The sequence below is a fragment of the Pan paniscus genome, chromosome 15 (assembly GCF_029289425.2).
Source record: "Pan paniscus chromosome 15, NHGRI_mPanPan1-v2.0_pri, whole genome shotgun sequence".
Lineage (NCBI taxonomy): Eukaryota > Metazoa > Chordata > Mammalia > Primates > Hominidae > Pan > Pan paniscus.
Window position 1 is genome coordinate 37,153,901 of NC_073264.2, and position 26,462 is coordinate 37,180,362.

At 40.0% G+C, this 26,462-nt stretch overlaps 1 protein-coding gene across 1 annotated transcript in view; it reads left to right on the plus strand.

Annotated features, from left to right (window-relative positions):
- The window catches only part of BRMS1L (BRMS1 like transcriptional repressor), a 48,734-nt gene that overhangs the window by 13,974 nt on the left and 8,298 nt on the right, over positions 1-26,462 (plus strand). The window contains exon 5 of the mRNA XM_003821188.3: positions 25,376-25,472. Within this exon, the coding sequence (XP_003821236.1) occupies positions 25,376-25,472 (97 nt within the window). The remainder of the gene's footprint in view (positions 1-25,375; positions 25,473-26,462) is intronic.

Genomic DNA, 26,462 nt, shown 5'->3' on the forward strand with positions numbered 1-26,462 from the left:
GAGCACTGAGTTAACGAGACTCCGTCTGCAATCCCGGCACCTCGGGAGGCCGAGGCTGGCAGATCACTCGTGGTTAGGAGCTGGAGACCAGCCCAGCCGACACATCGAAACCCCGTCTCCACCAAAAAAATACGAAAACCAGTCAGGCGTGGCGGCGCACGCCTGCAATCGCAGGCACTCGGCAGGCTGAGGCAGGAGAATCGGGCAGGGAGGTTGCAGTGAGCTGAGATGGCAGCAGTACCGTCCAGCTTCGGCTCGGCATCAGAGGGAGACCGTGGAAAGAGGGGAGAGGGGAGAGGGGAGAGGGGGGAGGGGGGAGGGGAGAGGGGAGAGGGGAGAGGGGAGAGGGGAGAGGGGAGAGGGAGCTCTCGAGGCAAGTTCTTACTCAGTTGTCCAGGCTGGAGTGCAGTGGTGTGATCCTGGCTCACTCCATCCTCTGCCTCCTGAGTTCAAGCGATTCTCCTGCCTCAGCCTCCCAAACAGCTGGGACTAGGCATGTGCCACCATGCCTGGGTAATTTTTTTTTTTGTATTTTTAGTAGAGACGAGGTTTCACCATGTTGGCCAAGCTGCTCTCGAACTCCTGACCTCAGGTGATCCGCCTGCCTTGACCTAAAATGCTGGGATTACAGGCTTGAGCCACCATGTCTGGCCCCAATTTTAATTAAAAAAAATTACTTTTTAAAAAAATTGTACTTCAAGTTCTAGGATACGTGTGCAGAATGTGAGGTTTGTTACATAGGTATACATGTGCCATGGTGGTTTGCTGCATCCATCAACCCATCATCTACATTAGGTATTTCTCCTAATGCTATTCCTCCCCTAGCCCTCCACCCTCCCACAGGCCTCGGTGTGTGATGTTCCCCTCCCTGTGTCCATGTGTTCTCATTGTTCAACTCCCACTTATGAGTGAGAACATGCAGTGTTTGGTTTTCTGTTTCTGTGTTAGTTTGCTGAGTATGATGGTTTCCAGCTTCATCCATGTCCCTGCAAAGGACATGAACTCATCCTTTTCTATGGCTGCATAGTATTCCATGGTGTATATGTGCCACATTTTCTTTATCCAGTCTTTCATTGATAGACATTTGGGTTGGTTCCAAGTCTTTGTTATTGTGAACAGTGCCACAATAAACATACATGTGCATGTGTCTTTATAGTAGAATGATTTATAATCCTTTGGGTGTATACCCAGTATTGGGATTCCTGGGTCAAGTGGTATTTCTGGTTCTAGATGCTTGAGGAATTGCCATACTGTCTTCTACAATGTTTGAACTAATTTATACTCCCACCAACAGTCTAAAAGCTTTCCTATTTCTCCACATCCTCTCCAGCATCTGTTGTTTCCTGACTTTTTAATGATCACCATTCTAACTGGCGTGAGATGGTATCTCATTGTGGTTTTGATTTGCATGTCTCTAATGACCAGTGATGATGAGCTTTTTTTCATATGTTTGTTGGCTGCATAAATGTCTTCTTTTGAGAAGTGTCTGTTCATATCCTTTGCCCACTTTTTGATGGGGTTGTTTTTTTCTTGTAAATTTGTTTAAGTTGCTTGTAGATTCTGGATATTAGCCCTTTGTCAGATGGATAGATTGCAAAAATTTTCTCCCATTCTGTAGGTTGCCTGTTCACTCTGATGATAGTTTCTTTTGCTGTGCAGAAGCTCTTTAGTTTAATTAGATCCCATTTGTCAATTTTGGCTTTTGTTGCCATTGCTTTTGGTGTTTTCATCATGAAGTCTTTGCCCATGCCTATGTCCTGAATGGTATTTCCTAGGTTTTCTTCTAGGGTTTTTATGGTTTTAGGTCTTATGTTTAAGTCTTTAATCCATCTTGAGTTAATTTTTGTATAAGGTATAAGGAAAGGGTCCAGTTTCAGTTTTCTGCATATGGCTAGCCTGTTTTCCCAACACCATTTATTAAATAGGGAATCCTTTCCCCAATGCTTGTTTTTGTCAGGTTTGTCGAAGATCAGATGGTTGTAGATGTGTGGCATTATTTCTGAGGCCTCTATTCTGTTCCATTGGCCTATATGTCTGTTTTGGTACCAGTACCATGCTGTTCTGGTTACTGTAGGCTTGTAATATAGTTTGAAGTCAGGTAGCATGATGCTTCCAGCTTTGTTCTTTTTGCTTAGGATTGTCTTGGCTATATGGGCTCTTTTTTGGTTCCGTATGAAATTTAAAGTATTTTTTTCTAACTCTTTGAAGAAAGTCAATGGTAGCTTGATCAGAATAGCATTGAGTCTTTAAATTACTTTGGACACAATGGCCATTTTCACGATACTGATTCTTCCTATCCATGAACATGGAATGTTTTTCCATTTGTTTGTGTCCTCTCTTATTTCCTTGAGCAGTGGTTTGTAGTTCTCCTTTAAGAGGTCCTTCACATCCCTTACAAGTTAGATTCCTAGGTATTTTATTCTCTTTGTAGCAATTGTGAATGGGAGTTCACTCATGATTTGGGTCTCTGTTTGTCTATTATTGGTGTATAGGAATGCTTGTGATTTTTGCACATTGATTTTGTATCCTGAGACTTTCCTGAAGTTGCTTATCAGCTTAAGGAGATTTTGGGCTGAGACGATGGGGTTATCTAAAGATACAATCGTGTCATCTGCAAACAGACAATTTGACTTCCCCTCTTCCTATTTGAATACCCTTTATTTCTTTCTCTTGCCGGATTGCCCTGGCCAGAACTTCCAATACTATTCGAATACGAGTGGTGAGAGAGGACATCCTTGTCTTGTGCCGGTTTTCAAAGGGATTGCTTCCAGCTTTTGCCCATTCAGTATGATATTTGCTGTGGGTTTGTCATAAATAGCTCTTATTATTTTGAGATACATTCCATCAATACCTAGTTCATTGAGAGTTTTTAGCATGAAGTGGTGTTGAATTTTATCGAAGGCATTTTCTGCATCTATTGAGATAATCATGTGGTTTTTGTCATTGGTCTTGTTTATGTGATGGATTACGTTTATTGATTTGCGTATGTTGAACCAGCCTTGCTTCCCAGGTATGAAGCCGACTTGATTATGGTGGATAAGCTTTTTGATGTGCTGCTGGATTTGGTTTGCCAGTATTTTATTGAGGATTTTCATATCGATGTTTATCAGGGATATTGCCCTGAAATTTTCTTTTTTGTTGTGTCTCTGCCAAGTTTTGGTATCAGGATGATACTGGCCTCATAAAATGAGTTAGGGAGGATTCCCTCTTTTTCTATTGTTTGGAATAGTTTCAGAAGGAATGCTACCAGCTCCTCTTTGTACCTCTAGTAGAATTCGGCTGTGAATCCATCTGGTCCTGGGCTTTTTTTGGTTGGTAGGCTATTAATTAGTGCGTCAGTTTCAGAACTTGTTATTGGTCTATTCAGGGATTCAACTTCTTGATTTAGTGTTGGGAAGGTGTGTGTGTTCCGGAATTTATCCATTTCTTCTAGATTTTCTAGTTTATTTGCATAGAGATGTTCATAGTATTCTCTGATGGTAGTTTGTATTTCTGTGGGATCAGTGGTGATATCCCCTTTATAATTTTTTGTTCTATTTGATCCTTCTCTCTTTTCTTCTTTATTAGTCTGGCTAGTAGTCTACCTAAAACAAGCTCCTGGATTCATTGATTTTTTTGAAGGGTTTTTTTGAGTCTCTTTCTCCTTCATTTCTGCTCCAATCTTTGTTATTTCTTGTCTTCTGCTAGTTTTTGAATTTGTTTGCTCTTGCTTCTCTAGTTCTTTTAATTGTGATGTTAGGGTGTCGATTTTAGCTCTTACCTGTTTTCTCCTGTGGGCATTCAGTGCTATAATTTTCCCTCTAAACACTGCTTTAGCTGTGTCCCAGAGATTCTGGTATGTTGTGTCTTTGTTCTCACTGGTTTCAAATAACTTATTTATTTCTGCCTTAATTTAGTGATTTACCCAGTAGTCATTCAGGAGCCGGTTGTACAGTTTCCATGTAGTTGTGCAGTTTTGAGTGAGTTTCTTAATCCTGAGTTCTAATTTAGTTGCACTGTGGTCTGAGAGACTATTATGATTTCTGTTTGGCATTTGCTGAGGAGTGTTTTACTTCCAATTATGTGGTCAATTTTATTTATTTTTTATTTTTTAAAATTTTATGTTATTTTATTTTATTTTTTTTTGAGATGGAGTCTTGCTCTGTCCCCCAGGCGTGATCTCGGCTCACTGCAAGCTCTGCCTCCTGGGTTCACGCCATTCTCCTGCCTCAGCCTCCCGAGTAGCTGGGACTACAGGTGCCTGCCACCACGCCGGCTAATCTTTTGTATTTTTAGTAGAGATGGGGTTTCACTGTGTTAGCCAGGATGGTGTCGATCTCCTGACCTCGTGATCTGCCTGCCTCGGCCTCCCAAACTGCTGGGATTACAGGCATAAGCCACTGTGCCTGGGCTATGTGGTCAATTTTATAATAAGTATGATGTAGTGCTGAGAAGAACATACATCCTGTTGATTTGGGGTAGAGAGTTCTGTAGATGTCTATTAGGTCTCCTTGGTCCAGAGCTGAGTTCAAGTCCTGAATATCCTTGTTAATTTTCTGTCTCATTGATCTGTCTAATATTGACAGTGGGATGTTAAAGTCTCTCACTATTATTGTGTGGGAGTCTCTTTGTAGGTCTCTAAGAGCTTCCTTTATGAATCTGCATGCTCCTGTATTGGTTGCATATATATTTAGGATAGTTAGTTCCTCTGGTTGCATTGATCTGTTTACCATTATGTAATGCCCTTCTTTGTCTTTTTTGATCTTTGTTGGTTTAAAGTCTGTTTTATCAGAGACTAGGATTGCAATCTCTGCTTTTTTTTTTTTTTTTTTTTTGCTTTCCATTTGCTTGGTAAATATTCCTCCATCCCTTTATTTTGAGCTTATGTGTTTCTTTGCACGTGAGATGCGACTCCTGAATACAGCATGCTGATGGGTCTTGACTATCCAGTTTGCCTGTCTGTGTCTTTTAATTGGGGCATTTAGCCCGTTTACATTTAAGGTTAATATTGTTATGTGTGAATTTGATCCTGTCATTATGATGCTGTCTGGTTATTTTGCCTGTTAGTTGATGCAGTTTCTTCATAGCATTGATGGTCTTTACAATTTGGTATGTTTTTGCAGTGGCTGGTACCAGTTTTTCCTTTTCATATTTAGTGCTTCCTTCAGGAGCTCTTGTAAGGCAGGCCTGGTGGTGACAAAATCTCTCAGCATTTGCTTGTCCGTAAAGGATTTTATTTCTCCTTTGCTTATGGAGCTTAGTTTGGCTGGGTATGAAATTCTGGGTTGAAAATTCTTTTCTTTAAGAATATTGAATATTGGCCTCCACTCTATTCTGGCCTTTAGGGTTTCTGCAGAGAGATCTGCTGTTAGTCTGATGGGCTTCCCTTTGTGGGTAATCTGACCTTTCTCTCTGGCTGCCCTTAACATTTTTTCCTTCATTTCAACATTGGTGAATCTGATGATTATGTGTCTTGGGGTTGCTCTTCTCGAGGAGTATCTCTGTGGTGTTCTCTGTATTTCCTGAATTTGAATTTTGGCCTATCTTGCCAGGTTGGGGAAGTGCTCCTGGATAATATCCTGAAGAGTTTTTTCCAACTTGGTTCCATTCTCCCTGTCACTTTCAGGTATGCCAGTCAAACGTAGGTTTGGTCTTTTCACATAGTCCCATATTCCTTGGAGGGTTTGTTTGTTGCTCTTAATTCTTTTCTCTCTAATCTTGTCTTCATGCTTTATTTCATTAAGTTGATCTTCAATCTCTGATATCCTTTCTCCTCTTTATCAATTCAGCTGTTGATACTTGTGGATGCTTCATGAAGTTCTCATGCTGTGTTTTTCAGCTCCATCAGGACATTTATGTTCTTCCCTTAACTAGTTATTCCAGTTAGCAGTTCCTGTAGCCTTTTATCAAGGTTCTTAGCTTCCTTGCATTTGGTTAGAACATGCTCCTTTAGCTTGGATGAGTTAGTTATTACCCACCTACTGAAGCCTACTTCTGCCAATTCGTCAAGCTCATTCTCCATCCAGTTTTGTTCCCTTGCTGGTGAGGAGTTGTGATCCTTTGGAGGAGAAGAGGCGTTCTGGTTTTTGGAATTTTCAGCCTTTTTGCACTGGTTTTTCCTCATCTTCATGGGTTTATCTACCTTTGGTCTTTGATGTTGGTGACCTTTGGATGGGGTTTCTCTGTGGAGGTCCTTTTTGTTGATGTTGATGCTATTCCTTTCTGTTCGTTAGTTTTCCTTGTTAACAGTCAGGCCCCTCTGCTGCAGGTCTGCTGGAGTTTGCTGGAGGTCCACTCTAAACCCTGTTTGCCTGGTTATCACCAGTGGAGGCTGCAAAACAGCAAAGATTGCTGCCTGTTCCTTCCTCTGGAAGCTTCGTCCCAGAGGGGCACCTGCCAGATGCCAGCTGGAGCTCTCCTGTATGAGGTGTCTGTCCACCCCGGCTGGGAGGTGTCTCCCAGTCTGGAGGCACAGGGGTCAGAGACCCACTTGAGGAGGCAGTCTGTCCCTTAGCAGAGCTTGAGCGCTGTGCTGGGGGAAGATCCGCTGCTCTCTTTAGAGCTGGCAGGCAGGAATATTTATGTTTGCTGAAGCTGCGCCCATAGCCACGCCTTCCCCCAGGTGCTCTGTCCTAGGGAGATGGGAGTTTTATCTATAAGCCCCTGACTGGGGCTGCTGCCTTTCTTTCAGAGATGCCCTGCCCAGAGAGGAGGAATCTAGAGAGGCAGTCTGGCTACAATGGCTTTGTGGCACTGCCGTGGGCTCTGCCCAGTTGCAACTTCCTGGTGGCTTTGTTTACACTGTGAGGGGAAAACTGCCTACTCAAGTCTCAGTAATGGCGGACGCCCCTCCCCTCACCAAGCTCAAGTGTCCCAGGTCAACTTCAGACTGCTGTGCTGGCAGTGAGAATTTCAAGCCATTGGATCTTAGCTTGCTGGGCTTCATGGGGGTGGCATCTGCTGAGCAAGACCACTTGGCTCCATGGCTTCAGCCTCTTTTTGAGGAAAGTAAATGGTTCTTTCTCGCTGGTGTTCCAGGTACCACTGGGGTATGAAAAAAAGCTCCTACAGCTAGCCCGGTGTCTGCCCAAAAGGCTCCTCAGTTTTGTGCTTGAAACCCAGGCCCCTGGTGATGTAGGAACCCGAGGGAATCTCCTGGTCTGTGGGTTGTGAAGACCATGGGAAAAGCGTAGTATCGGGGGCAGAATGCACCATTCCTCACGGCGTGGTCCCTCATGGCTCCCCTTGGCTAGGGGAGGGAGTTCCCCAACACTTTATGCTTCCCAGGTGAGGTGATGCCCTACCCTGCTTTGGCTCGCCCTCTGTGGGCTGTACCCACTGTTTAACCAGTCTCAGTGAGATGAATCGGGTACCCTAGTTGGAAATGCAGAAATCACCCGCCTTCTGCGTTGATCTTGCTGGGAGCTGCCGACCCGAGCTGTTCCTATTCGGCCATCTTGCCAGCCACCGCCAAAAAATTACTTTCATGTGATGATGCGCGCCTGTAGTTCTAGCTGCTTGAGTTGCTGAGGTGGGAAGATTGCTGAGTCCAAGAGTTCAAGACCAGCCTGGGCAACATAGCAAGACCCCATCACTAAAAAAATTACTTTTTATTTTTTGCTGCTGTATCAAAAATAATTTTGTATATTGATATCATATCCAGCCAGCCACCTTACATACCTCTCTTTTTTAATTAATTAATTTTTTTTAAACTTTAGAGACATGGTCTCACTGTATTGCCCAGGCTGGAGTGCAGTGGCCTGATTATAGCTCACTGCAGCCTTGAACTCCTCTGCTTAAATGATCCTCCCACCTCAGGCTCGTAAGTAGTTAGGACTATAGGCATATGCCACCACACCTCTACAAAAAAATTTTTTTTGTAGAGATAGGATCTCACATATTGCCCAGGGTGGACCTCTGTTCTTAATTTTAATAATTTGCATGCAGATTTTCTTATTTTCCATGTAGATAATAATGTCATTTGTGAATAATAGCAGTTTGTTTCTTTTATTCTCATCTTCCTCTTATTTGTTTTACTTGTTTTAATGGCACTGATAGGACCTCCAATACAAAGTGGAATGGAAGCAGTGAAAGCAATCATCGTTGTTATATTCTTGCTCTTAAGGGAATGCTTCTAACATTTTTCCAACAAGTATGATATTTTCTTTTGAGTTATGGTAAATGCTCTTTGTCAAATTAAGGAAATTTCCTCTTCTTTTTTTTCTCAGAATTTTTACCAATAGTTAAATTTTAAATGCTTTGTCTGCATCTATTGAATTAGTCGTGGTTTTATTCTCATGATCTATTGCTGTGGTGACTTAGGTTGTTAATGGATTTCCTAATGTTAAACTATTCTTGGATTCCAGGAATGATTCTTTTTCTTCTGTGTTTGCAAGTGAGATTTAATTGTCAATTCTCATACTGTCTTTTATTTGATTACAAGATTCATAAACTGAGTTAAGAATATTCTGTATTTTTCTCTTCCATAGAAGTATATATTTAAGAGTGCAGTAGTTACGTGAGTGTTTTGTACATCTTGTCTTTGTGATATACACATACACACACACACATTTTTTAGAGTTGGGGGGTCTTACTGGGTTGCCCAGGCTGGAGTGCAGTGGCTGTTCACCAGCGTGATCATAGTGCACTGCAGCCTTGAATTCCTGGCCTCAAGCAGTCCTCCCATCTCAACCTCCCGAGTAACTGGGACTATGCCACTGCACCTGGCTATGATATGGATTTTTAATAGTGTCATACTCAATAAGTTGTAAGAAAGTAGATAGAACTCATTTTGGTGAATTATTTGAGAGTGAGTTTACAGCATGATGCACTTTTACCCCTGAGTCCTTTAATGTATGTTAGAAACAAATGAGGAACATTCTTTTACATAACCAAAGTATAGTCATCAAAGTCAGGAAATGGGTTGGGTGCAGTGGCTCATGCCTGTAGTCCCAGCGCTTTGGGAGCCTGAGGTGGGAGGACTGCTTGAGCTCAGGAGTTTGAGACTAGCCTGGGTAACAAAGCAAGACTCTGTCAAAACAAAACAAAACAAAACAAAACAAAAACAAAAAAACTGGGCATGGTGGCACACACCTGTAGTCCCAGCTACTCGGGAGGCTGAGGCAGAGGATTGCTTGAGCCCAGGATGTTGAGGCTGCAGTGAGCCATGATCGTGCCACCACACCCTAGCCTTGGTGACAGAGTGAGATCCTGTCTAAAAAAAAAAAAAAAAGAAAAAAAAATCAGACCACATGTTGTCATTGTCACTGCATTTAGTTTTCATGTCTTTTTAGTCTCCTTCAGTGTGAAACAATTCTTTAGTCTTTTCTAAACTTTCATGATCTTTACATTTTTGAAAATTTCAGGCCAGTTATTTTGTAGAATGTTCCTCAGTTTTGAGTTGGTCTGCTATTTCTTGATGATTAGAATCAGGTTTTGCAACTGGCAGAAAAATCCCAGCAGTGATGCTGTGTTCTTCTCATTGAATTCTGTCAAGCAGTACACAGTTTTGATATGTACTATTATTGGTGATATCCACTTTGATCACTTGATTTAAGTGATGTCTTCCAGTTTCCCCAGGTAAACTTACTTTTTTCCCATTGTGATAAATATTTTGAGGAGAAGGACTTTGAAACTATGCAAATACGTTGTTCCTCATAACACATTCAATTAATTAATTTATATAAATATGGACTCCTTTTTTAAACTCATTTTTTGGTCTACTTTATCTTTCCCTTACTGAGGGAAACATGTCAGAATTTCTGTGATGGTGGATTTGTTTATATTGCTGTTTTTTTAAAAAAAACAACAAAAAAATAAAACGCAGGGTCTCCCTTTGTTGCCTAGGCTGGAGTGCAGTGGCATGATCATAGCTCACTGCAACATCTGCCTCCTGAGTTCAAGCGATCTTCCCACCTCAGCATCTCCAGTAGCTGGGACTGCAGCCATGTGTCACCAGCCTGGCTACTTTTTATATTTATCTTTTTGTAGAGATGGGGTTTTGCCATGTTGCTCTGGCTGGTCTCGAACTCCTGGGCTCAAGCGATCTGCCACCTTGGCCTCCCAAAGTCCTCAAATTACAGGCTGAAGCCACTGCACCTGGCCATCTCTTTGTATTTTTATTTCAGTTCTTTTTCTTCTTTCTTTTTTTAGAAATAGGGTCTCTGTCATCCAGGCTTGAGTGCAGTGGCATGACCTAGCTCACTGAAGCCACAAACTCTGGAGCTCAAATGATCCTGCACCTCAGTCTCCCAAGTACCTGGGACTATAGGTGTGTGCCACTGTGCCCAGCTAATTTTTAAAAATATTTTGTAGAGAGAGAGTCTCACTTTGTTGCCCAGGCTGAGTTTCCTTCTTTATTTCCTAAAAAGTCCAACGTATCATTCTCTTCAAAATAGTAAAGTTATTCACCATTTGAGATTTGGAGGCCAAAGGTACTAATGATGAGGTGCAATACAGTTAGCTATAGGCACAATGTTGTATGGCAGATCTCTAGAACGTAATCATCTGGCATACTGAAACTTTATACCTGTTGAATAGCAACTCCTCATTTCTCCCTCCGCCACACCTGGCAACCACCATTGTATTCTCTGCTTCTGTGTGTCTGACTAGTTTATATACCTCACACAAGTGGTATCATCCACTATTTTCCTCCATGACTGGCTTATTTCACTTAGCATGATGTCAATATGCTGCTGATAATGATAGGATTTCCTTCTATTCTAAGGCTGAATAATATTCTATTGTATGTATTGACTACATTTTCTTTACCCCATTCATCTGTCTGTGGGTATTTAGGTTGTTTCCACATCTTTGCTGTTATTAATAGTGCTGCAATGAATGTGGGAGTACAAATATTTCTTTGAGATCCCGATTTCAATTCTTTAGGTTTAATACCCAGAAGTGGGATTGCTGGATCATATGATATTTTTTTCAGGATGCTCCAGACTGTTTTCTTTTTAAAAAAGCAATTAATTTTAAATTGACAAATGTTAAAATTGTATATACTTAAGGTGTATAGCATGATGTTTTGATATATGTATATGTTGTGGAATGATTAAGTCGAGTTAATTAACATATCCGTCACCTCACGTACCATTTGTTTTGTGATGAGAACATTTAGAACCTACTCTCTTAGCAAGTTTCCAGTATACAATACATTATTATTATTATTAGTTTTTTTATTTTTAGAGATGGGAGTCTTTCTGTGTTGCTATGTGAGTCTTTCTGTGTTGCTCAGGCTGGCCTTGAACTCTTGGCCTTAAGTGAGCCCATTGCCTCAGCCTTCCAAGTAGCTGGGACTACAGGTGTGCACCACTGCGTCTGGCTACAATACATTATTACCTCCTATAATATTATCCTGCACAGTAGATCTCCAGAGCTTATTCCCCCTGTCTAACTGAAATTTTGTACCCTTTGGTGAACATTTCCCATACCCTGCCCCACTGCCCACTCCCACATTTCTTGGTAACCACCATTGTACTCTTCTATGAGTTTGATTTTTTTTAGATCCTACCTGTAAATGAGATCATATTTATCTTTCTATGCCTGACTTATTTAACGTTAGTAATGTCCTCTAGGTTCATTCATGTTGTCACAAGTGACAGGATTTCCTTCTGTTTTAAGGCTGAATAGCATTCTGTTGTGTGTATATATATCAATTTTCTTTATCCATTCATCCATTGATGGACACTTAACATTTCATCAATGGATGAACTTCCATATCTTGGAGGTGAATAATGCTGTAGTGAACATGGGAGTGCAGATATCTTTGACGTACTGTTTCATTTCCTTTGGATATATACCTAGAAGTGGAATTGCTGGAAATTGTATTTTTTTTCTTTTTCTTTTTCAATTTTTTATAGAGACAGAATCTCACTGTGTTGCCCAGGCTGGTCTCAACTCCTGGGCTCAAGTGATCCTCCCACCTTGGCCTCCCAAAGTGCTGGGATTACAGGCATGAGCCACTGTACCCTGGCCTGTAGTTGTATTTTTAAATTTTTGAAACCTCTGTACTGTTTTCCATAATGGCTGTACTAGTTTAAGTTCCCAACAGTGAACAAGGGCTCCTTTTTCTCCACATTCCTGCTACCAACACTTGTTATCTTTTGTCTTTTTGTTTGTTTGTTTTTGAGACAGTCTTGTTCTGTTGCCTAGGCTGGAGGGCATTGACACGATCATAGCTTACTGCAGCCTCAAACTCCCAGGCTCAAGCAGCTCTCTTACCTCAGCCTCCCAAGTAGGTAGGACTATAGGCATGTGCCACCATGCCTGGCTAGTTTTATTTTATTTTATTTTATTTTTGTGGAGATGGGGTCATGCTGTGTTGCCCAGGCTGGTCTCAAACTCCTGGCCTCAAGTGATCCTCCCAGCTTGGTCTCTCAAAATGTGGAAATTACAGGCATGAACCACTGCACCCAGCTTGTTACCTGTCTTTTTGATAATGGCCATTCTAACGGGTGTGGGATGATAAATCATTGTTGTTTTGATTTGCATTTCCCTGATGATTAATGATATTGAGCATCTTTTCATATACCTGTTGTCCATTGTATGTTTTTGGGGGAATGTCTATTCAAGTCTTTTGCCCATTTTAAAATCTGATCATTTGGGCTTTTGCTACGGAGTTGAATATTTTCTTTCTTTCTTTCTTTCTTTTTTTGTTGACACAGAGTGTCGTTCTGTCACCCAGGCTGGAGTGCAGTGGTGTGATCTCGGCTCACTGCAACTTCTGTCTCCCGGGATCAAGCAATTCTCGTGCCCCAGCCTCCCCAGTAGCTGGGGCTGCAGGCATGTGCCACCAGGCCTGGCTAATATTTTTTGTATTTCTAGTAGAGACGGGGTTTCACCGTGTTGGCCAGGCTGGTCTTGAACTCCTGATCTCAAGTGATCCACCCGCCTCGGCCTCCCAAAGTTCTGAGATTACAGGCGTGAGCCACTGTGCCCGGCTGAAGAATTTCTTATATATTTTGGATATTATTGCCTTATCAGATATATGGTTTGCAAATATATTCTCCCATTTAGTAGATTGCCTTTTCTTTTTTTTTTTTTTTTGAGATGGAGTTTCGCTCTTGTTGCCCAGGCTGGAGTGCAATGGTGTGATCTCGGCTCACCCCAACCTCTGTCTCCTGGGTTCAAGCGATTCCCCTGCCTCAGCCTCCTGAGTAGCTGGGATTACAGGCATGCACCACCATGCCTGGCTAATTTTGTATTTTTAGTAGACATGGCATTTCTCCATGTTGTTCAGGCTGGTCTTGAATTCCGATCCACCCGCCTCAGCCTCCCAAACTGCTGGGATTACAGGCGTGAGCCACCGTGCCCGGCCTTCAGTAGGTTGCCTTTTCACTCTGTTGTTTTCGTTGCTGTGCAGAAGCTTTTTAGTTTTGGTAGTCTCACTTGTCTATTTTTGCTTTTGTTGACGTGCTTTTTGTGTCATATCAAAGAAAGCAGTGCCAAGACCAGTGTCATGAAGCTTATCTTCTACGTTTTATTCAAGGAGCTTTACAGTTTCAGTTTTATGTTTCAGCTTTTACATTCAGCTCTTACGTTTAAGTCTTTAATCTGTTTTGATTTTATTTTTGTGTGTGTTGTACAATAAGGGTCCAGTTTCATTCTTTTGCATGTGGATATCCAATTTTCCCAACATCATTTTATTTTTGGATTTTAACATTGATTTAATAATCTTATTTAATATACAGTTCTTACAAAAGTTGTCCCCCAAAACGTCATTTAGTTTTGTTTTGTTTAGTTTTATTTTTCAACTAATCCTAGACCCACCCAAGGATCAAGCACAGAATTTGGTTTCTTGTATCTTTTGTTTCCTTCACTTCTTAGCTCCCTCTTATTTATTGCTTTGCCTTTCCTGGTCTTGACATTGTTGAAAAGTCCAGGAAGATTATCTTGGAGGTTTCACAGTCTGATTTGTCTTTTGCTTCCTCATGATTAGACTCAGATTTAATATATTTGGCAAGAATAGTTTATGGATAATGTCCTGTACTTCCCATTACCATCTGGTGGATTTGTTTCATTACAAGTTATTATTTGATCCTTTGGTTAAGGTGAAACCGCACAGGTGTCAGTCTACAGGAGAAAGGTTGAATAAACTCTGCTACATTCCTGCAATGGAGTACCATGAGGATGTAAAAAGGAATGAGGAAGATCTCTATGAATTGACATGAAGTGATTTCCAGATGTCTAAGCAAAAAAGCATGCCAAAAAAAAAAAAAAAAAAGAGGTGTAGATACTATGCTACTCTTTAAAAAAGAGGGATAGAAATATAAATGCTTGTCTATATTGCTTGCTTATTTTTGTGAAAAGAAGTACAAAAAGCTAGTGAAAAAACCTACAGGAGACCTACAGGAGAGAGAGAGGAAGGGCAAGAAGACAGGAGGAGGATTAAGATTTCTTTTAAGAATTCCTTGGCATGTGGTTTTAATTTTTAAGCATACAAGTGTTTTTCATAGAAAATATAATAAATTGAGAGAAATAAGTGTTGGAAAGGATGTGGAGGAATGGAAACCCCTGTGTACTGTTGGTGGGAATGTCAATTGGTGCAGCCATTTTGGAAAACAGTATAGAGGTGCCTCAGAAAATTAAAAGTAGAACCACCATATGAGCAGCAACCCCTCTTCCAGGCATACATCTGAAGAAAACGAAACCAGTAGCTCAAAGAGATATGTGCACTCCCTTGTTCATTGTAGCATTCCAACACCATCTTTTGAAAAGACCGTTTTTTTCCCATTGTGTATTCTTGGCACCGTTGTTGAAGATCGCTTGACTATACATGGATGGGTTTATTTCAGGGCTCCCTATTCTGTTCCATTGGTCTGTATGACAGTACTATACTGTTTTGATTATTGTAGCTTTGTAATATATTTTGAAATGAAGTAATGTGATGGTTCCAGCTTTGTCTTGCTTAACATTATTTTGGCTATATGGAGTCCTTTGTGGTTCCATTATGAATTTGAGGATTGTTTTTTCTGTTTCTGTAAAAAATGCCACTGTCATGACAGAACATGAACCAGAAAAAAGAAAAACCCACTGCTATTATTTTTTGATGAGACAATGTCTTGCTGTATCACTTAGGCTGGAATGCAGTATCATGGTCATACCCACTGTAGCCTTAAACTCATGGACTCAAGTGATCCTCCCAAGTCAGTCTTCTAAGTATAATAGTTGGAATTACAGGCATGTGCCACCCTGCATAGCTCCAGTGGTATTTTGATAGGGGTTGTGTTGAATCCGTAAATCACTTTGAATAGTATTGATATTGTAACAATATAAGTCTTCCAATCCACGAACTCTGGTGTATTTCCATTTGTGTTTCTTTAATTTCTTTTATTGATGTTTGTCGTTTTCAATATACAAGTCTTTCAGCTCTTAGGTTAAATTTATTCCTAATTGTTTTATTCCTAATTGTTTATTCCTAATTGTATTATTGTTGTGGTTGTAAGTGGGATTGTTTTCTTAAATTTCTAATATCGGCCGGGCGCGGTGGCTCACGCCTGTAATCCCAGCACTTTGGGAGGCCGAGGTGGGCGGGTCACGAGGTCAGGAGATCAAGACCATCTTGGCTAACATGGTGAAACCCCATCTCTGCTAAAAATACAAAAAATTAGCCGGGCGTGGTGGCGGGCACCTGTAATCCCAGCTACTCAGGAGGCTGAGGCAGGAGAATGGCGTGAACCCGGGAGGCGGAGCTCGCAGTGAGCCGAGATAGTGTCACTGCTGTCCGGCCTGGGCGAAAGAGCGAGGCTCTGTCTCAAAAAAAAAAAAAAATTTCTAATATCACCTTGTATTTCTATCAGTCTTTGCTTTATATCTGTATCTATCTATCTATATCTATATATATATAGAGAGAGAGACTTATCATTACTCACACATTTTAGAATTTTTATATCCTTCTAAAAAATGTAATATTTATCCTTTTTTAATGCTCTTCTGTCCATGTTTCAGAGACAGAAAAACATTAAAAAGGGATTTAAAAAGTCTATTTTGTCTGATAATTAAAACGGCCACCTTAGTTTTATTTGGCATGGCATTTGTCTGATACAATTTTTTTTCATTTTTTTAAAACCTTTTTTTCTGGCCTTATATTTTATGTTATCACTTTTTAAATAGCATATATCTTGATGATTTTTTAAAAATCCATTCTAACTACTTCTACTTTTTAACTGGTAAATTTAGTCCAATTACATTTATAGTGATTATAGTGATTACTTTGATGATGATGATAATGATGATTTTTTGAGACAGGGTCTCATTGTCTCTCAGCTGGAGTGCAGTGGTGTGATCATAGCTCACTGCAGCCTGTAACTCCTGAGCTCAAGCAGTCCTCTTGCCCCAGCCTCCCAAGTAGCTGTGACTACAGGTGCAAACCACCACACCTGGCTAATTAAGAAAAAAAAAAAAAAGTCTTTTTGTACAGGCACAGTCTCGCTGTGTTGCCCAGGCTGGGTCTTGAGCTCCTGGGCTCAAGCGATCCTCCTGCCTCAGCCTCCCAAAGTGCTGGGATTATAGGCGTGAACCACTGTGCCCAACCCATATTTTGATATTTAATGCTAACGTATTTTGAGTTTTCCATTTGTTCTGATTTGTCCTTTTTAATTCCCTCATAACTTTTTTGGAGGGGCTAATTTATCAAGTTTTAAAAATTATGTCATAAAGTTATATCCTCTATTTCTGTTAGTGATTACCCCCATACCTTCCATTTCTATTATTTTAATAATTGCCTTAAATTTTCAGCATGCATATCTACATTAATAGAATCTAAAAATTATTAACTCTGCCCACCTTCTTACTATAAAGGACCTTAGAACCCTCTAACTCCAGTTATTCCCTCCCAAATTATAATACAAGTTATAGTTGTTCAGTATTTTAGTTCCATCTTGCTTTTTACCCTTCAAACGAGACATTATTTTGGTCTCATATAGTTAGTTCTTTTTAGGTTTATCCATATTTTATTGGTTTCTTGCTCACTGTTTTTGAGTTACAGCCCTTCCATGCAGGCTCCTTTTTGCTTCTTAAAGAACATCCTAGGCATCCCTTCACTAAGAGTCTCTTAGTGGTAAACTCAGTTTTTCTTCATCTGAAAATAGCTTTATTTAGAATAATTCTAGAAGGGAAGTTTAGGGGAATGTAAGATTCTAGGATGACAGTTATTTTCTCTTAAAGTTTTTAGGATCTTACTTTCCACAGTCTGTGCTTAAGAGCAAGTCTGCAGTCATTCGTCGATAAGCTGGGTTTCCTTCTCACTGGCCGCATTTGAGCTCTTGGTTGATCTTTGGTTTTTCTGCTGTGTGTCCAATATAGATTATTTTTCTCTCTCCTGACTTGGGTTTTTTGTGCTTTGTGAACTCGTATTTTCCTTCAGTTCTGGAAATTTCTCAGCCATTATATTTTCTGATATTGTCTCTGTTCCATTTTCTCTACTTCCTTCTTCCAGAACTCCATTATCTCTTTATTCAGCAAATTATTATCTAAGGTTCTTTGCTGTCTAAGTCTACTGTTTTTTATTTCTTTCATATCTCACAGCTTATTTCCTATGTTATGATTCTGACCTAAGGCAGACTTTATTGGTAGGAATTCTGTGAGCACTGGTCAGAGGATGTAGCTCCTCAGTCTCTGCTTTTATTTCTGCTGGATTGTTTCAGCTAGACATCATGGTGTGCCACCAGCCAATGACTAATTTTGTGCTTGGGATTTCTTGGAAGGTGCAGGTAGTCTGTGTTTGAATTTCAAGTACATAGAGGTCATGCTTGAGAGGACATACTTTCAGGAAAAAGTTTTCCCCCCTCTTACTGCCTAGGCAGAGACAGACATATTTCCCTCAGGTGGATCTTTTTGGTTTACTTTTACATTGTAGTCCTTCGGGGCTTTGTGCAGAGATCCCAGTTCCAGTTCCCTATTCTGCTTAGACCCAGGACCTTTCTCTGTTTCCCAGATAGCCCTGAAAAGCATGCCTCTAGGTTATTGATACCAGCAGATTCCTTTAAGGAAGCCACAGCTTCATCAGGTTAACATGCTGGTTTCTAGCTCCTTGTTGATTTTGGGTCCTTGGGGATATCCCTTATTTTCTTATTTTTTTGTAGAGATGGGGGTCTTGCTCTGTTGCCCAGGCTGGTCTTGAATTCCTGTTCTTCAACAATTCTCCCACCTCAGCGTCCCAAAGCATTAGGATTACAGGTGTGAGCCATGTGTCAAGCCACAACTTAATTTTCTTAGAGTTTAAGAATATCTTTAAAAGGGTGTTTGTGGTGTTTTATCCAGGAAATCTATCTAGGTGTGTTGGGTATCTAGTCCACTGTATTGTAAGAAGCAGAAGTCAACAAGTAGTATTTTTATTTAAACACATTGGTCTTCTTCTCTTCTATCATTTTTCAGCTTTGAAAGCCATAGAGATGCTAAATATTAACCGAAATTTCTTCTATTAATAGTTTAGTTGTGGCCTGACATTTTTATGTCTAACATGTTAATCTGACATTTTTATGTTTAACATGTTAATCTGTTTTAAATCATCTATTATATAATTAATCTGAAGATACCAGTAGTTCAAAGACATTCTAGATAGAGGAAATGAAGCAGGGTGAAAGCTAACCTATCTTTAAAATGCTATATATTTTATATTTACTCTGTCATTTTAATCCTTTCAACAACATTATGGAATAGGAATTATCTTGATTTTATGAGTGGGTTAACTGAGGCTAATAGATGTTGAGTAATTTGCTCAGGGTCACACAATTAATGAGCAGCAGAACCAGGATTGAAATCCTTTGATCTTTCTACTCATTCATGCAGTTTACCATTTAATCTGAATGTCATTATTCAGGGCTTTTTATCTGCTTATTCTTTTGTTCTTACGTTAGACTCATATGGAAATAATTCTGCAAGGCAAGGGAAGTGGAAAGAAGGAAGACACCCTGCCAATTGTCAGAATAAAAGTTTGTTTAGCAGCAGATAGAGAGGAGGGGCAGGACCAGAGACTGGACATGTTCACACAGGCATGCATACAGAAAGTGTCCCCAAAACCACAGGGGCAAGAGGCAGCAGATGGTTTGTATCAAATTAAGGAAGGAAATCACATGTATAGAATATGACAATGTGCCAGACACTAAGACAGGTGGAGATGCTTTATTTAGGTTATCTCAGTTAAGCCTCACCACAGGGCTTGAGATATGACTATTAAGATCTGACGGCAGGTGGTAGCAAGGTCTCAGAAGCCTTCAGTGTTCATGTTAGGATTCAGGTTCTTGAGAAAATTGCTGAAAACTATTCGGGGTTCTGATCTTTTGGTTGTTTATTCACTTAATTTTTTTCTGATTATGACATTAGTAAATGTCTGTCGAGAAATAAGTCTAAAGAAAGATAAAATCAAGTATAATCTTCCAACCAGAGGTAATCACTGTTAATAAGTATGTACATTTTTTTGGGGGGGGGGTTTGTTTTTGAGACAGAGTCTTGTTCTGTCGCCCAGGCTGGAGTGTAGTGGCGCGATCTTAGCTCACTGCAAACTCTGCCTCCCAGGCTTAAGCTATTCTTGTGCCTCAACCTCCTGAGTAGCTGGGATTACAGCAGGCGTCTGCCACCACACTGGCTAATTTTTTGTATATTTAGTAGATACAGGGTTTGCCATGTTGCCCAGGCTGGTCTCAAACTCCTGGCCTCAAGTGATCCTACCGCCTCAGCCTGGCCTATTTTTTAAAAAACTAGCTAGTATGATTTTGAATCTACTATTTTCGTATCCTAACTTATTTTCTCTTTTAAAAAATTTGTTGTGGCCGGGCACGGTGGCTTATGCCTGTAATCCCAGCACTTTGGGAGGCCAAGACGGGCAGATCACTTGAGGTCAGGAGTTTGTGACCAGCCTGGCCAATATGATGAAACCCCGTCTGTACTAAAAATAGAAAAATTAGCTGGGCGTGGTCACACCCGCCTGTAATCCCAGCTACTTGGGAGGCTGAGGCAGGAGAATTGCTTGAACCTGGGAGACGGAGGTTGCAGTGAGATGAGATCATGCCACTGCACTCCAGCCTGGGCGACAGAGCAAGACTCCGTCTCAAAATATATATATATATATATATATATGTGTGTGTGTGTGTGTATATATATATATATATATTTGTTGTTAGCAGGTAATGTGTGTATATATTTTTGAAGGCATAGCCTTATAATTTATAATGAAAAACAGCAGTCTTCTGTCCTATTTTTAAATTCTGTATCCCAGTGGCAATTATATTTCTAACTTGTGTATCAGTTGCTTCTGGAATTTACCCTCATATTCCTTTCTTAAAAAAAAATTTTTTTTTATAGAGATGGGGGTCTTGCTATATTGCCCAGCTGGTTTTGAACCCCTGGCCTCAAGCGATCCTCCTGTTTTGGCCTCCCAAAGTGCTGGAATTATAAGTGTGAGCCACTGCGCCTGGCCCTCGTATTTCTAAATAAAGCAGTTTTAGACATTATCTATTGGTTTCCTATTATGGAAGCTGAGGATTTTTCTGTTTCATTCTTCTAATACTGTTGTGTTACAGTTTTTGTTTTAAATTATAAATATTGTTTACTGAGTCAAGAGTTACATTATGTTTAAAATTTTTCTTGTGTATTTTTTTAAACTTTGGAATTAATAATTGCTTCATTTATTGTTTGTTAGTTTTCTCTGTGTTTATCAATTCTTCCCACAGACCTTAGCAGATCTATGAGGGCCTCCTAATGCTGTTTTTTTTTTTTTAATTAAGCTAAACATGTACAGTTGTATTGATTTTTCATGAAGCCTGAGTATTCCACAAAATAAAGAGCATGTTACCTAATGGACTCAAGAAAAGTAAAAAAAAAAAAAAAGCCCTGGACCTCTCATAAGTTTTCAACTGTATGAAGATTTAAACTCCTGTCCAGTAAAGGTCAAAACTGCTTCTCGTTTTAAAGTTAGGTGTAAACAGTGTCTTCTGATGACTTCTAGAATGACCTAGAAAACCCCCTCATATTTGCTTCTTTCAGACACTGAAGTCCTAATGCTGTTTTCTCTGCGATCAAACGCATCAGATAATCCATCAGCCTCATTTTCTTCTGAAGGGCTCCCTCCTGGAAGCAACCCCTCTATCCCTCGTGTCCGCTATCCTCCTGCTCCATCTTTCATTTGGAGGCCAGCTGCATCTGTCTTCTTGGGGCATCTCTTTACCAGCAACCTGGATGTCCCCTTCACCTCTCCTCTGCTAGCATCTTATTTTCTCCTTAAGTTTGGTAGAGTGTATCTTTCAGTAGCATCCTGACAAAGGATTTCTAGAAGTTAGTTTTTTGAGATTTCTTGTATTGCTTGTCTATTGCTTTATAATTAATTACTCCAAAACTTAGTGGCTTAACACAACAATACACATTTATTATTTTGCAGTCTCAGTGGCCAGGAATTTGGGAGCAACTTAGCTGGATGGTTCTGGCTCAGGGAATCCCAAGAAGTTTCAGTGAAGATATCAGCCAGGGATGCAGTCATCTCAAGGCTTGATTGGAGGCTGGAGGATCCGCTTCTAAGGTGACTCACTCGCAGGCTGGCAAGTTGTTGCTGGTTCTTGGTGAGAAGCCTTAGAGAACCCATGTGAGAACATGGGCCTCTCCACAGGCTGATTGAGTGTCCTCATAACCTGGTACTCAGGTTCTTCCAGACTTAGTGATCCAAGATAGCAAGACAGAGGTGACTGTTTTTATGGCCTAGATTTCTGCCACATTCTGTTCACTAGAAGTCAGTTACTACATCTTACCCTTTTTTTTTTTTTTTTTTTTTGAGATGGAGCCTTGCTTAGTCACCCAGGCTGGAGTGCAGTGGTGCAATCTCGGATCGCTGCAACCTCCACCTCTTGGGTTCAAGTGATTCTCCTGCCTCAGCCTGCCGAGTAGCTGGGATTACAGGTGCCTGCACCACGCCCGGCTTATTTTTTCCTTTTTTGTAGTAGAGACTGGGTTTCACCATGTTGGCCAGGCTGGTCTTGAACTTGTGACCTCAAGTGATCCGCCAGCCTCAGCCTCCCAAAGTGCTGGGAGTACAGGCGTGAGCCACCGTGCCTGGCCCATCCTACCCGTATTCAAGAAAGAGTATTAGTCTCTACCATTTGAAATTAGGAGTATCAAAGGATTATTGGACATGTTTTAAAACCACCACATCTTTCCTGTCTGAAAACATCTTGACGCTCACACTTAAGAATATGGAATTCTAGATAGAAATCATATTTCCTCAGAATTTTGAAGGCATTGTTCCATTATCTTCTAGCTTCCAGCATTGCTTTTGTAAAGTCTCTTACCATTTTGATTCCTGATCCTTTGTACATGACCTGTTTTCTTCCTGAATACTTTTAGGATCTTCTCTTTATTCTTGTCTTGGTATTGTGGGATTGTGAGATGATGTGCTTTGATGTGGTCTTTTTTCGTTCATTGTGCTGGATACCCAGAGGAACTTTTGATTTTATGTATTTATTTATTTGAATTTTTTTTTAAAAAGACAGAGTCTCGCTCTATTGCCCAGGCTTGAGTACAGTGGTGCAATCATAGCTCATTGCAGCCTCCAACTCCTGGGCTCAAGTAATCCTCCTGCCTCAGTTGCCTGAGTAGCTGGGACTACAGGCCCACGCTGCCATGCTTAGCTAATTTTAAAAAATATTTTGTAGAGATGGGGTCTCACTGTGTTGCCTAAGCTGGTCTCAAACTCCTGGGCTCAAGTGATCCTCCTGCCTCCGTATCCCAAAGTGCTGGAATATAGGTGTGTGCCATTGTGCCTGACCAGATGAACTGTTTAATAAAAAAATTCGTATCTTCAGTTCTGGGAAATTTCTTATATATTGTTTCTTTAATATTTTCTTTTAGCTTTCATTTTATAAATTTAATCCTTTAGTCCATTTACTTTTATGTGTAATGTAAATTATGTATAATGTAAAGCAAAAAATATTCAGGATATAGTTAAAATCATTTTTCTTTTTTTTTTGAGACAGAGTCTTGCTCTGTCACCCAGGCTGTAGTGTAGTGGCATGATCTCGGCTTACTGCAACCTCCACCTTCTGGGCTCAAGCGATTCTAGTGCCTCAGCCTCCTGAGTAGCTGGGATTACAGGTGTCTACCACCATGTCTGGATAATTTTTTTGTATTTCTGGTAGAGTAGACAATGAGGTTTCACCATGTTGGCCAGGCTGGTTTTGAACTCCTGACCTCAAGTGATCCACCTGCCTTAGCCTCCCAAAGTGCTAGGATTACAGGCATGAGCCACCGTGGCTGGCCTAAACTCATTTTTCTCTTGTCATTTATTGTCAGATTCCCAGATGATTTAAAAAGTCACCTTTGTCATTTCCGCATAGCCAGAGTCTGTTTCTAAGTTTTAAAATTCTATTCTGCATTTTTTTTATTCCAGTGCAGTATGCTTAAAAAAAAAAAAAAAAAAAAAAAACTATTGTAGCGTTTTAATGGGTCACTCTCTGATAGTAGCCTATGAAAATCTTCCAGGGCTCCAGTCCTGATAGAAGTTGAGAATTGTGAGGTATGTTAAGTCAGGGAACTGCCAAAGAGGAGTTGGTTCTGAATACAGGTCAGTGTGAGGTCGGTACAATAATGGAAGCTTGGGGCCACTTTCCTGGGACTTTTTAAAGCTCTCCTGATGAGAAACAGCATAGGCGTCAGCCTGGGAAAGGGGTTATTAGTGAGCAGGATCAGTAAGTCTAGATGTGAAGACCAGAGGGATGTGGGATCTTGAGACCAAACCTATACTTATGAGTAGTATTTTTTTAAAAACCAAAGTAACTATTGAACATAGAAACCTCCACAGCCACCAAAGCAAGAGAGTTAGCCCCCTTCTTTTCCAGGTATCTTCTAGCTGTTCCATTAGGGCTTCATTTTCCCTTCAGGGGAGGTTTTTGAGTGTCTTGAGAAGCTGGAGAAAAGGGAGAGAACTTTCCAAGAAAAAGAAAGAGAAATAAGAATGAGAATGGATTCATGGCAGTTTAAAGTATACTTCTGATATCTTTAGAGATGCCTTCAATGCTTCAAACATTTCAGTTTCATTGTGGCTTTTTAAAAAATAATAAAGAATGATTAGTGGATTTTTAAAAGAATTTCTGCTTGGCCTAATTTGTCAATAGGAAGAAAAGAGAATACACCAATTAAATGTTCATATCCTTAAGAGCAAAAGGCTTATCACTCCAGCTCTGCATTTAGAGTCATCTTTGGTTGGGGAGATTGGATCTATTTATAGCTGCTACCTCGGTCTTGTGGAGGGGGACTGCTCTCCCTTTTTCTCTGATATTTTCCGAGTTTTGCAGCACAATATAGATAAAGCTGGAATATTTCATAAGACTTTACTAAAGGCAAGGAACAAGCAAAAGGAAGTAAGCAGAGAGAACAGCATGCAATGAAACCATGTTTGATATGAAATCTAGTTTTAGTTTTCAGCTTTGCTTTCTCCTTAGCACCTGGCTTGCCTCAAATTTGTAAGCCATCTTTTCCCTGACACTCAGGAAACCCTTCAAGCATGTATAATTTCTAAATTTCAGACTCAAGAGAGAGGGCTTCATGATTGACACCAGGAATGCAGCCTACATGGGTGTGGCCTGTGTTTTCTACATGTAGTCATATCCAACTATATCCCAATAGCTTCCGCAAGACAGTCATATCTGCTATATCCAATTATCTAATATCCTTCACTAGAGGTAAACATGTGGCCATAGGTTTTTTTGTGTAATTGATCTTTATATATTATGTACATTTTATGGCTTTTTAAATTAGGGCTACAGTATAATTAAAAACATGGACTAGAGCTAGTAGACCTAGGTTCTAGTCTATTTGCCAGTCTTGTATGTTTTAGCAATTCAATCTGTCTATGGTTTTGTAGAAAGATTTGGATATGATTAGTCTGTAATTTTATAATTTAGACTATAATTGAATTATTTTAAATAATCATAAAATTTGTACTTGAATCTTTCTCTTTGCCTATTTTAATATGATGCTGAGATATTAGTGAGGCATAATGACCCAATTATTATTCCTGTGAGAAAATATGATCCATTTTATAACGATATACTTTATAGGATAAGTTTTCCATGATGGTGACAGATGGGACCTACTTAAATTTAAAAGGGGCCATAGGGGTTTGCTATGAGTTTTTTATAAAGTAAATATTTACCTCTAAATGTACATCACACATAATTTAGATGTTCTTATACAGAATGTAATTGCATGTAGTTAAATCTATGTATAGATTCTATATTTTCTAGTTTTATTTCTTTCATGTATTTGACATTTCTTCTTTAAAATTTTTAATTGAATTGAAAAAGCAAACAAAAGCATCATATATTAAAGTACTTTAAGTTATTTGGTACTCTTAGTTAAGATACACCAATTTTTTTCTTTCTACTTAAGTATAATCTGTTTTTCTCCCCAGAGCGAAAAGCTGTTGCTATATGATACAGTCCAGAGTGAACTAGAGGAGAAGATAAGAAGGCTTGAAGAGGATAGGCACAGCATTGATATTACCTCAGGTAAGGAGAATGATATGATTGTGATGTTTGAGTGGCACCAAACCTTTGGTTTACTATAGTGTCTTATCGTATCTCAGTCTTCTAATATTAATATTATGTAAATGAAATGTCCCAGCAAAGGAGAAAAGGGGAAGAGCTCTAAAGTGATGGTGATTATATTGTTATTGTAATTTGAATTCACACTTTAGAAAGATGTAAAAAATGGAGCACATGACAAGGGACGAAACAGAAGTATGACAGGAACCTACTGGCAGAATAGTGTCAGGGCTGGGTGTGGTGCTGCACATCTATATCTATAGTCCCAGCTCTGCAGGAGACTGAGGCGGAAGCATCCTTTGATCCCAGGAGTTCGAGATTGCAATTGCAGTGAGCCATGATGGCGCCACTGCACTCCAGACTGGGCAATCTTGTCTCCAAAAAAAAAAAAGAATAGTATTGGAAATTAGCTATAGTATATGTTTTTCCTTGTAAGTCTTGAAAGACTGTCATGTGGAAGAAGGAATGAAAACCTTTTTGACATCATACAAGGTAGGACAAACTGATAGAAGTTATAGGGAGGTGGATTTTTGTTTCAGAAAAAGGAATAACTTATTAATGATTAGATTAGTCCAGTGTGAAATTGGCTTTTTCAGGGTATTACAGAAAGGTTTTCTGCATTGAGTGGAAGGTCTACTAGGTTATCCTACAGTTCTTGAGTATATATTACTTTATCTGTTATAAAGTTTAGTTCTCTATAGGGTAGGCATGGTGGAGTCAGATAAGCTTAGCTCTAGTGCCAGTGCTCCCTCACCTACTAGTCTGGTGACCATGGACAGTTACTTCACTTTTCTAAATCAGTCTCCTTGTCTGTAAAAGGAAAGTAATAAGAATACCTACCTCAGTGGTAGCTTTGGGGATTAGGTGAGACAATGCATGTAATATACATTTTACAAAGTGCATGACAATATGGTAATCAGTTCTTAGTCATGAAGTGCCAAATTGATTTTTACT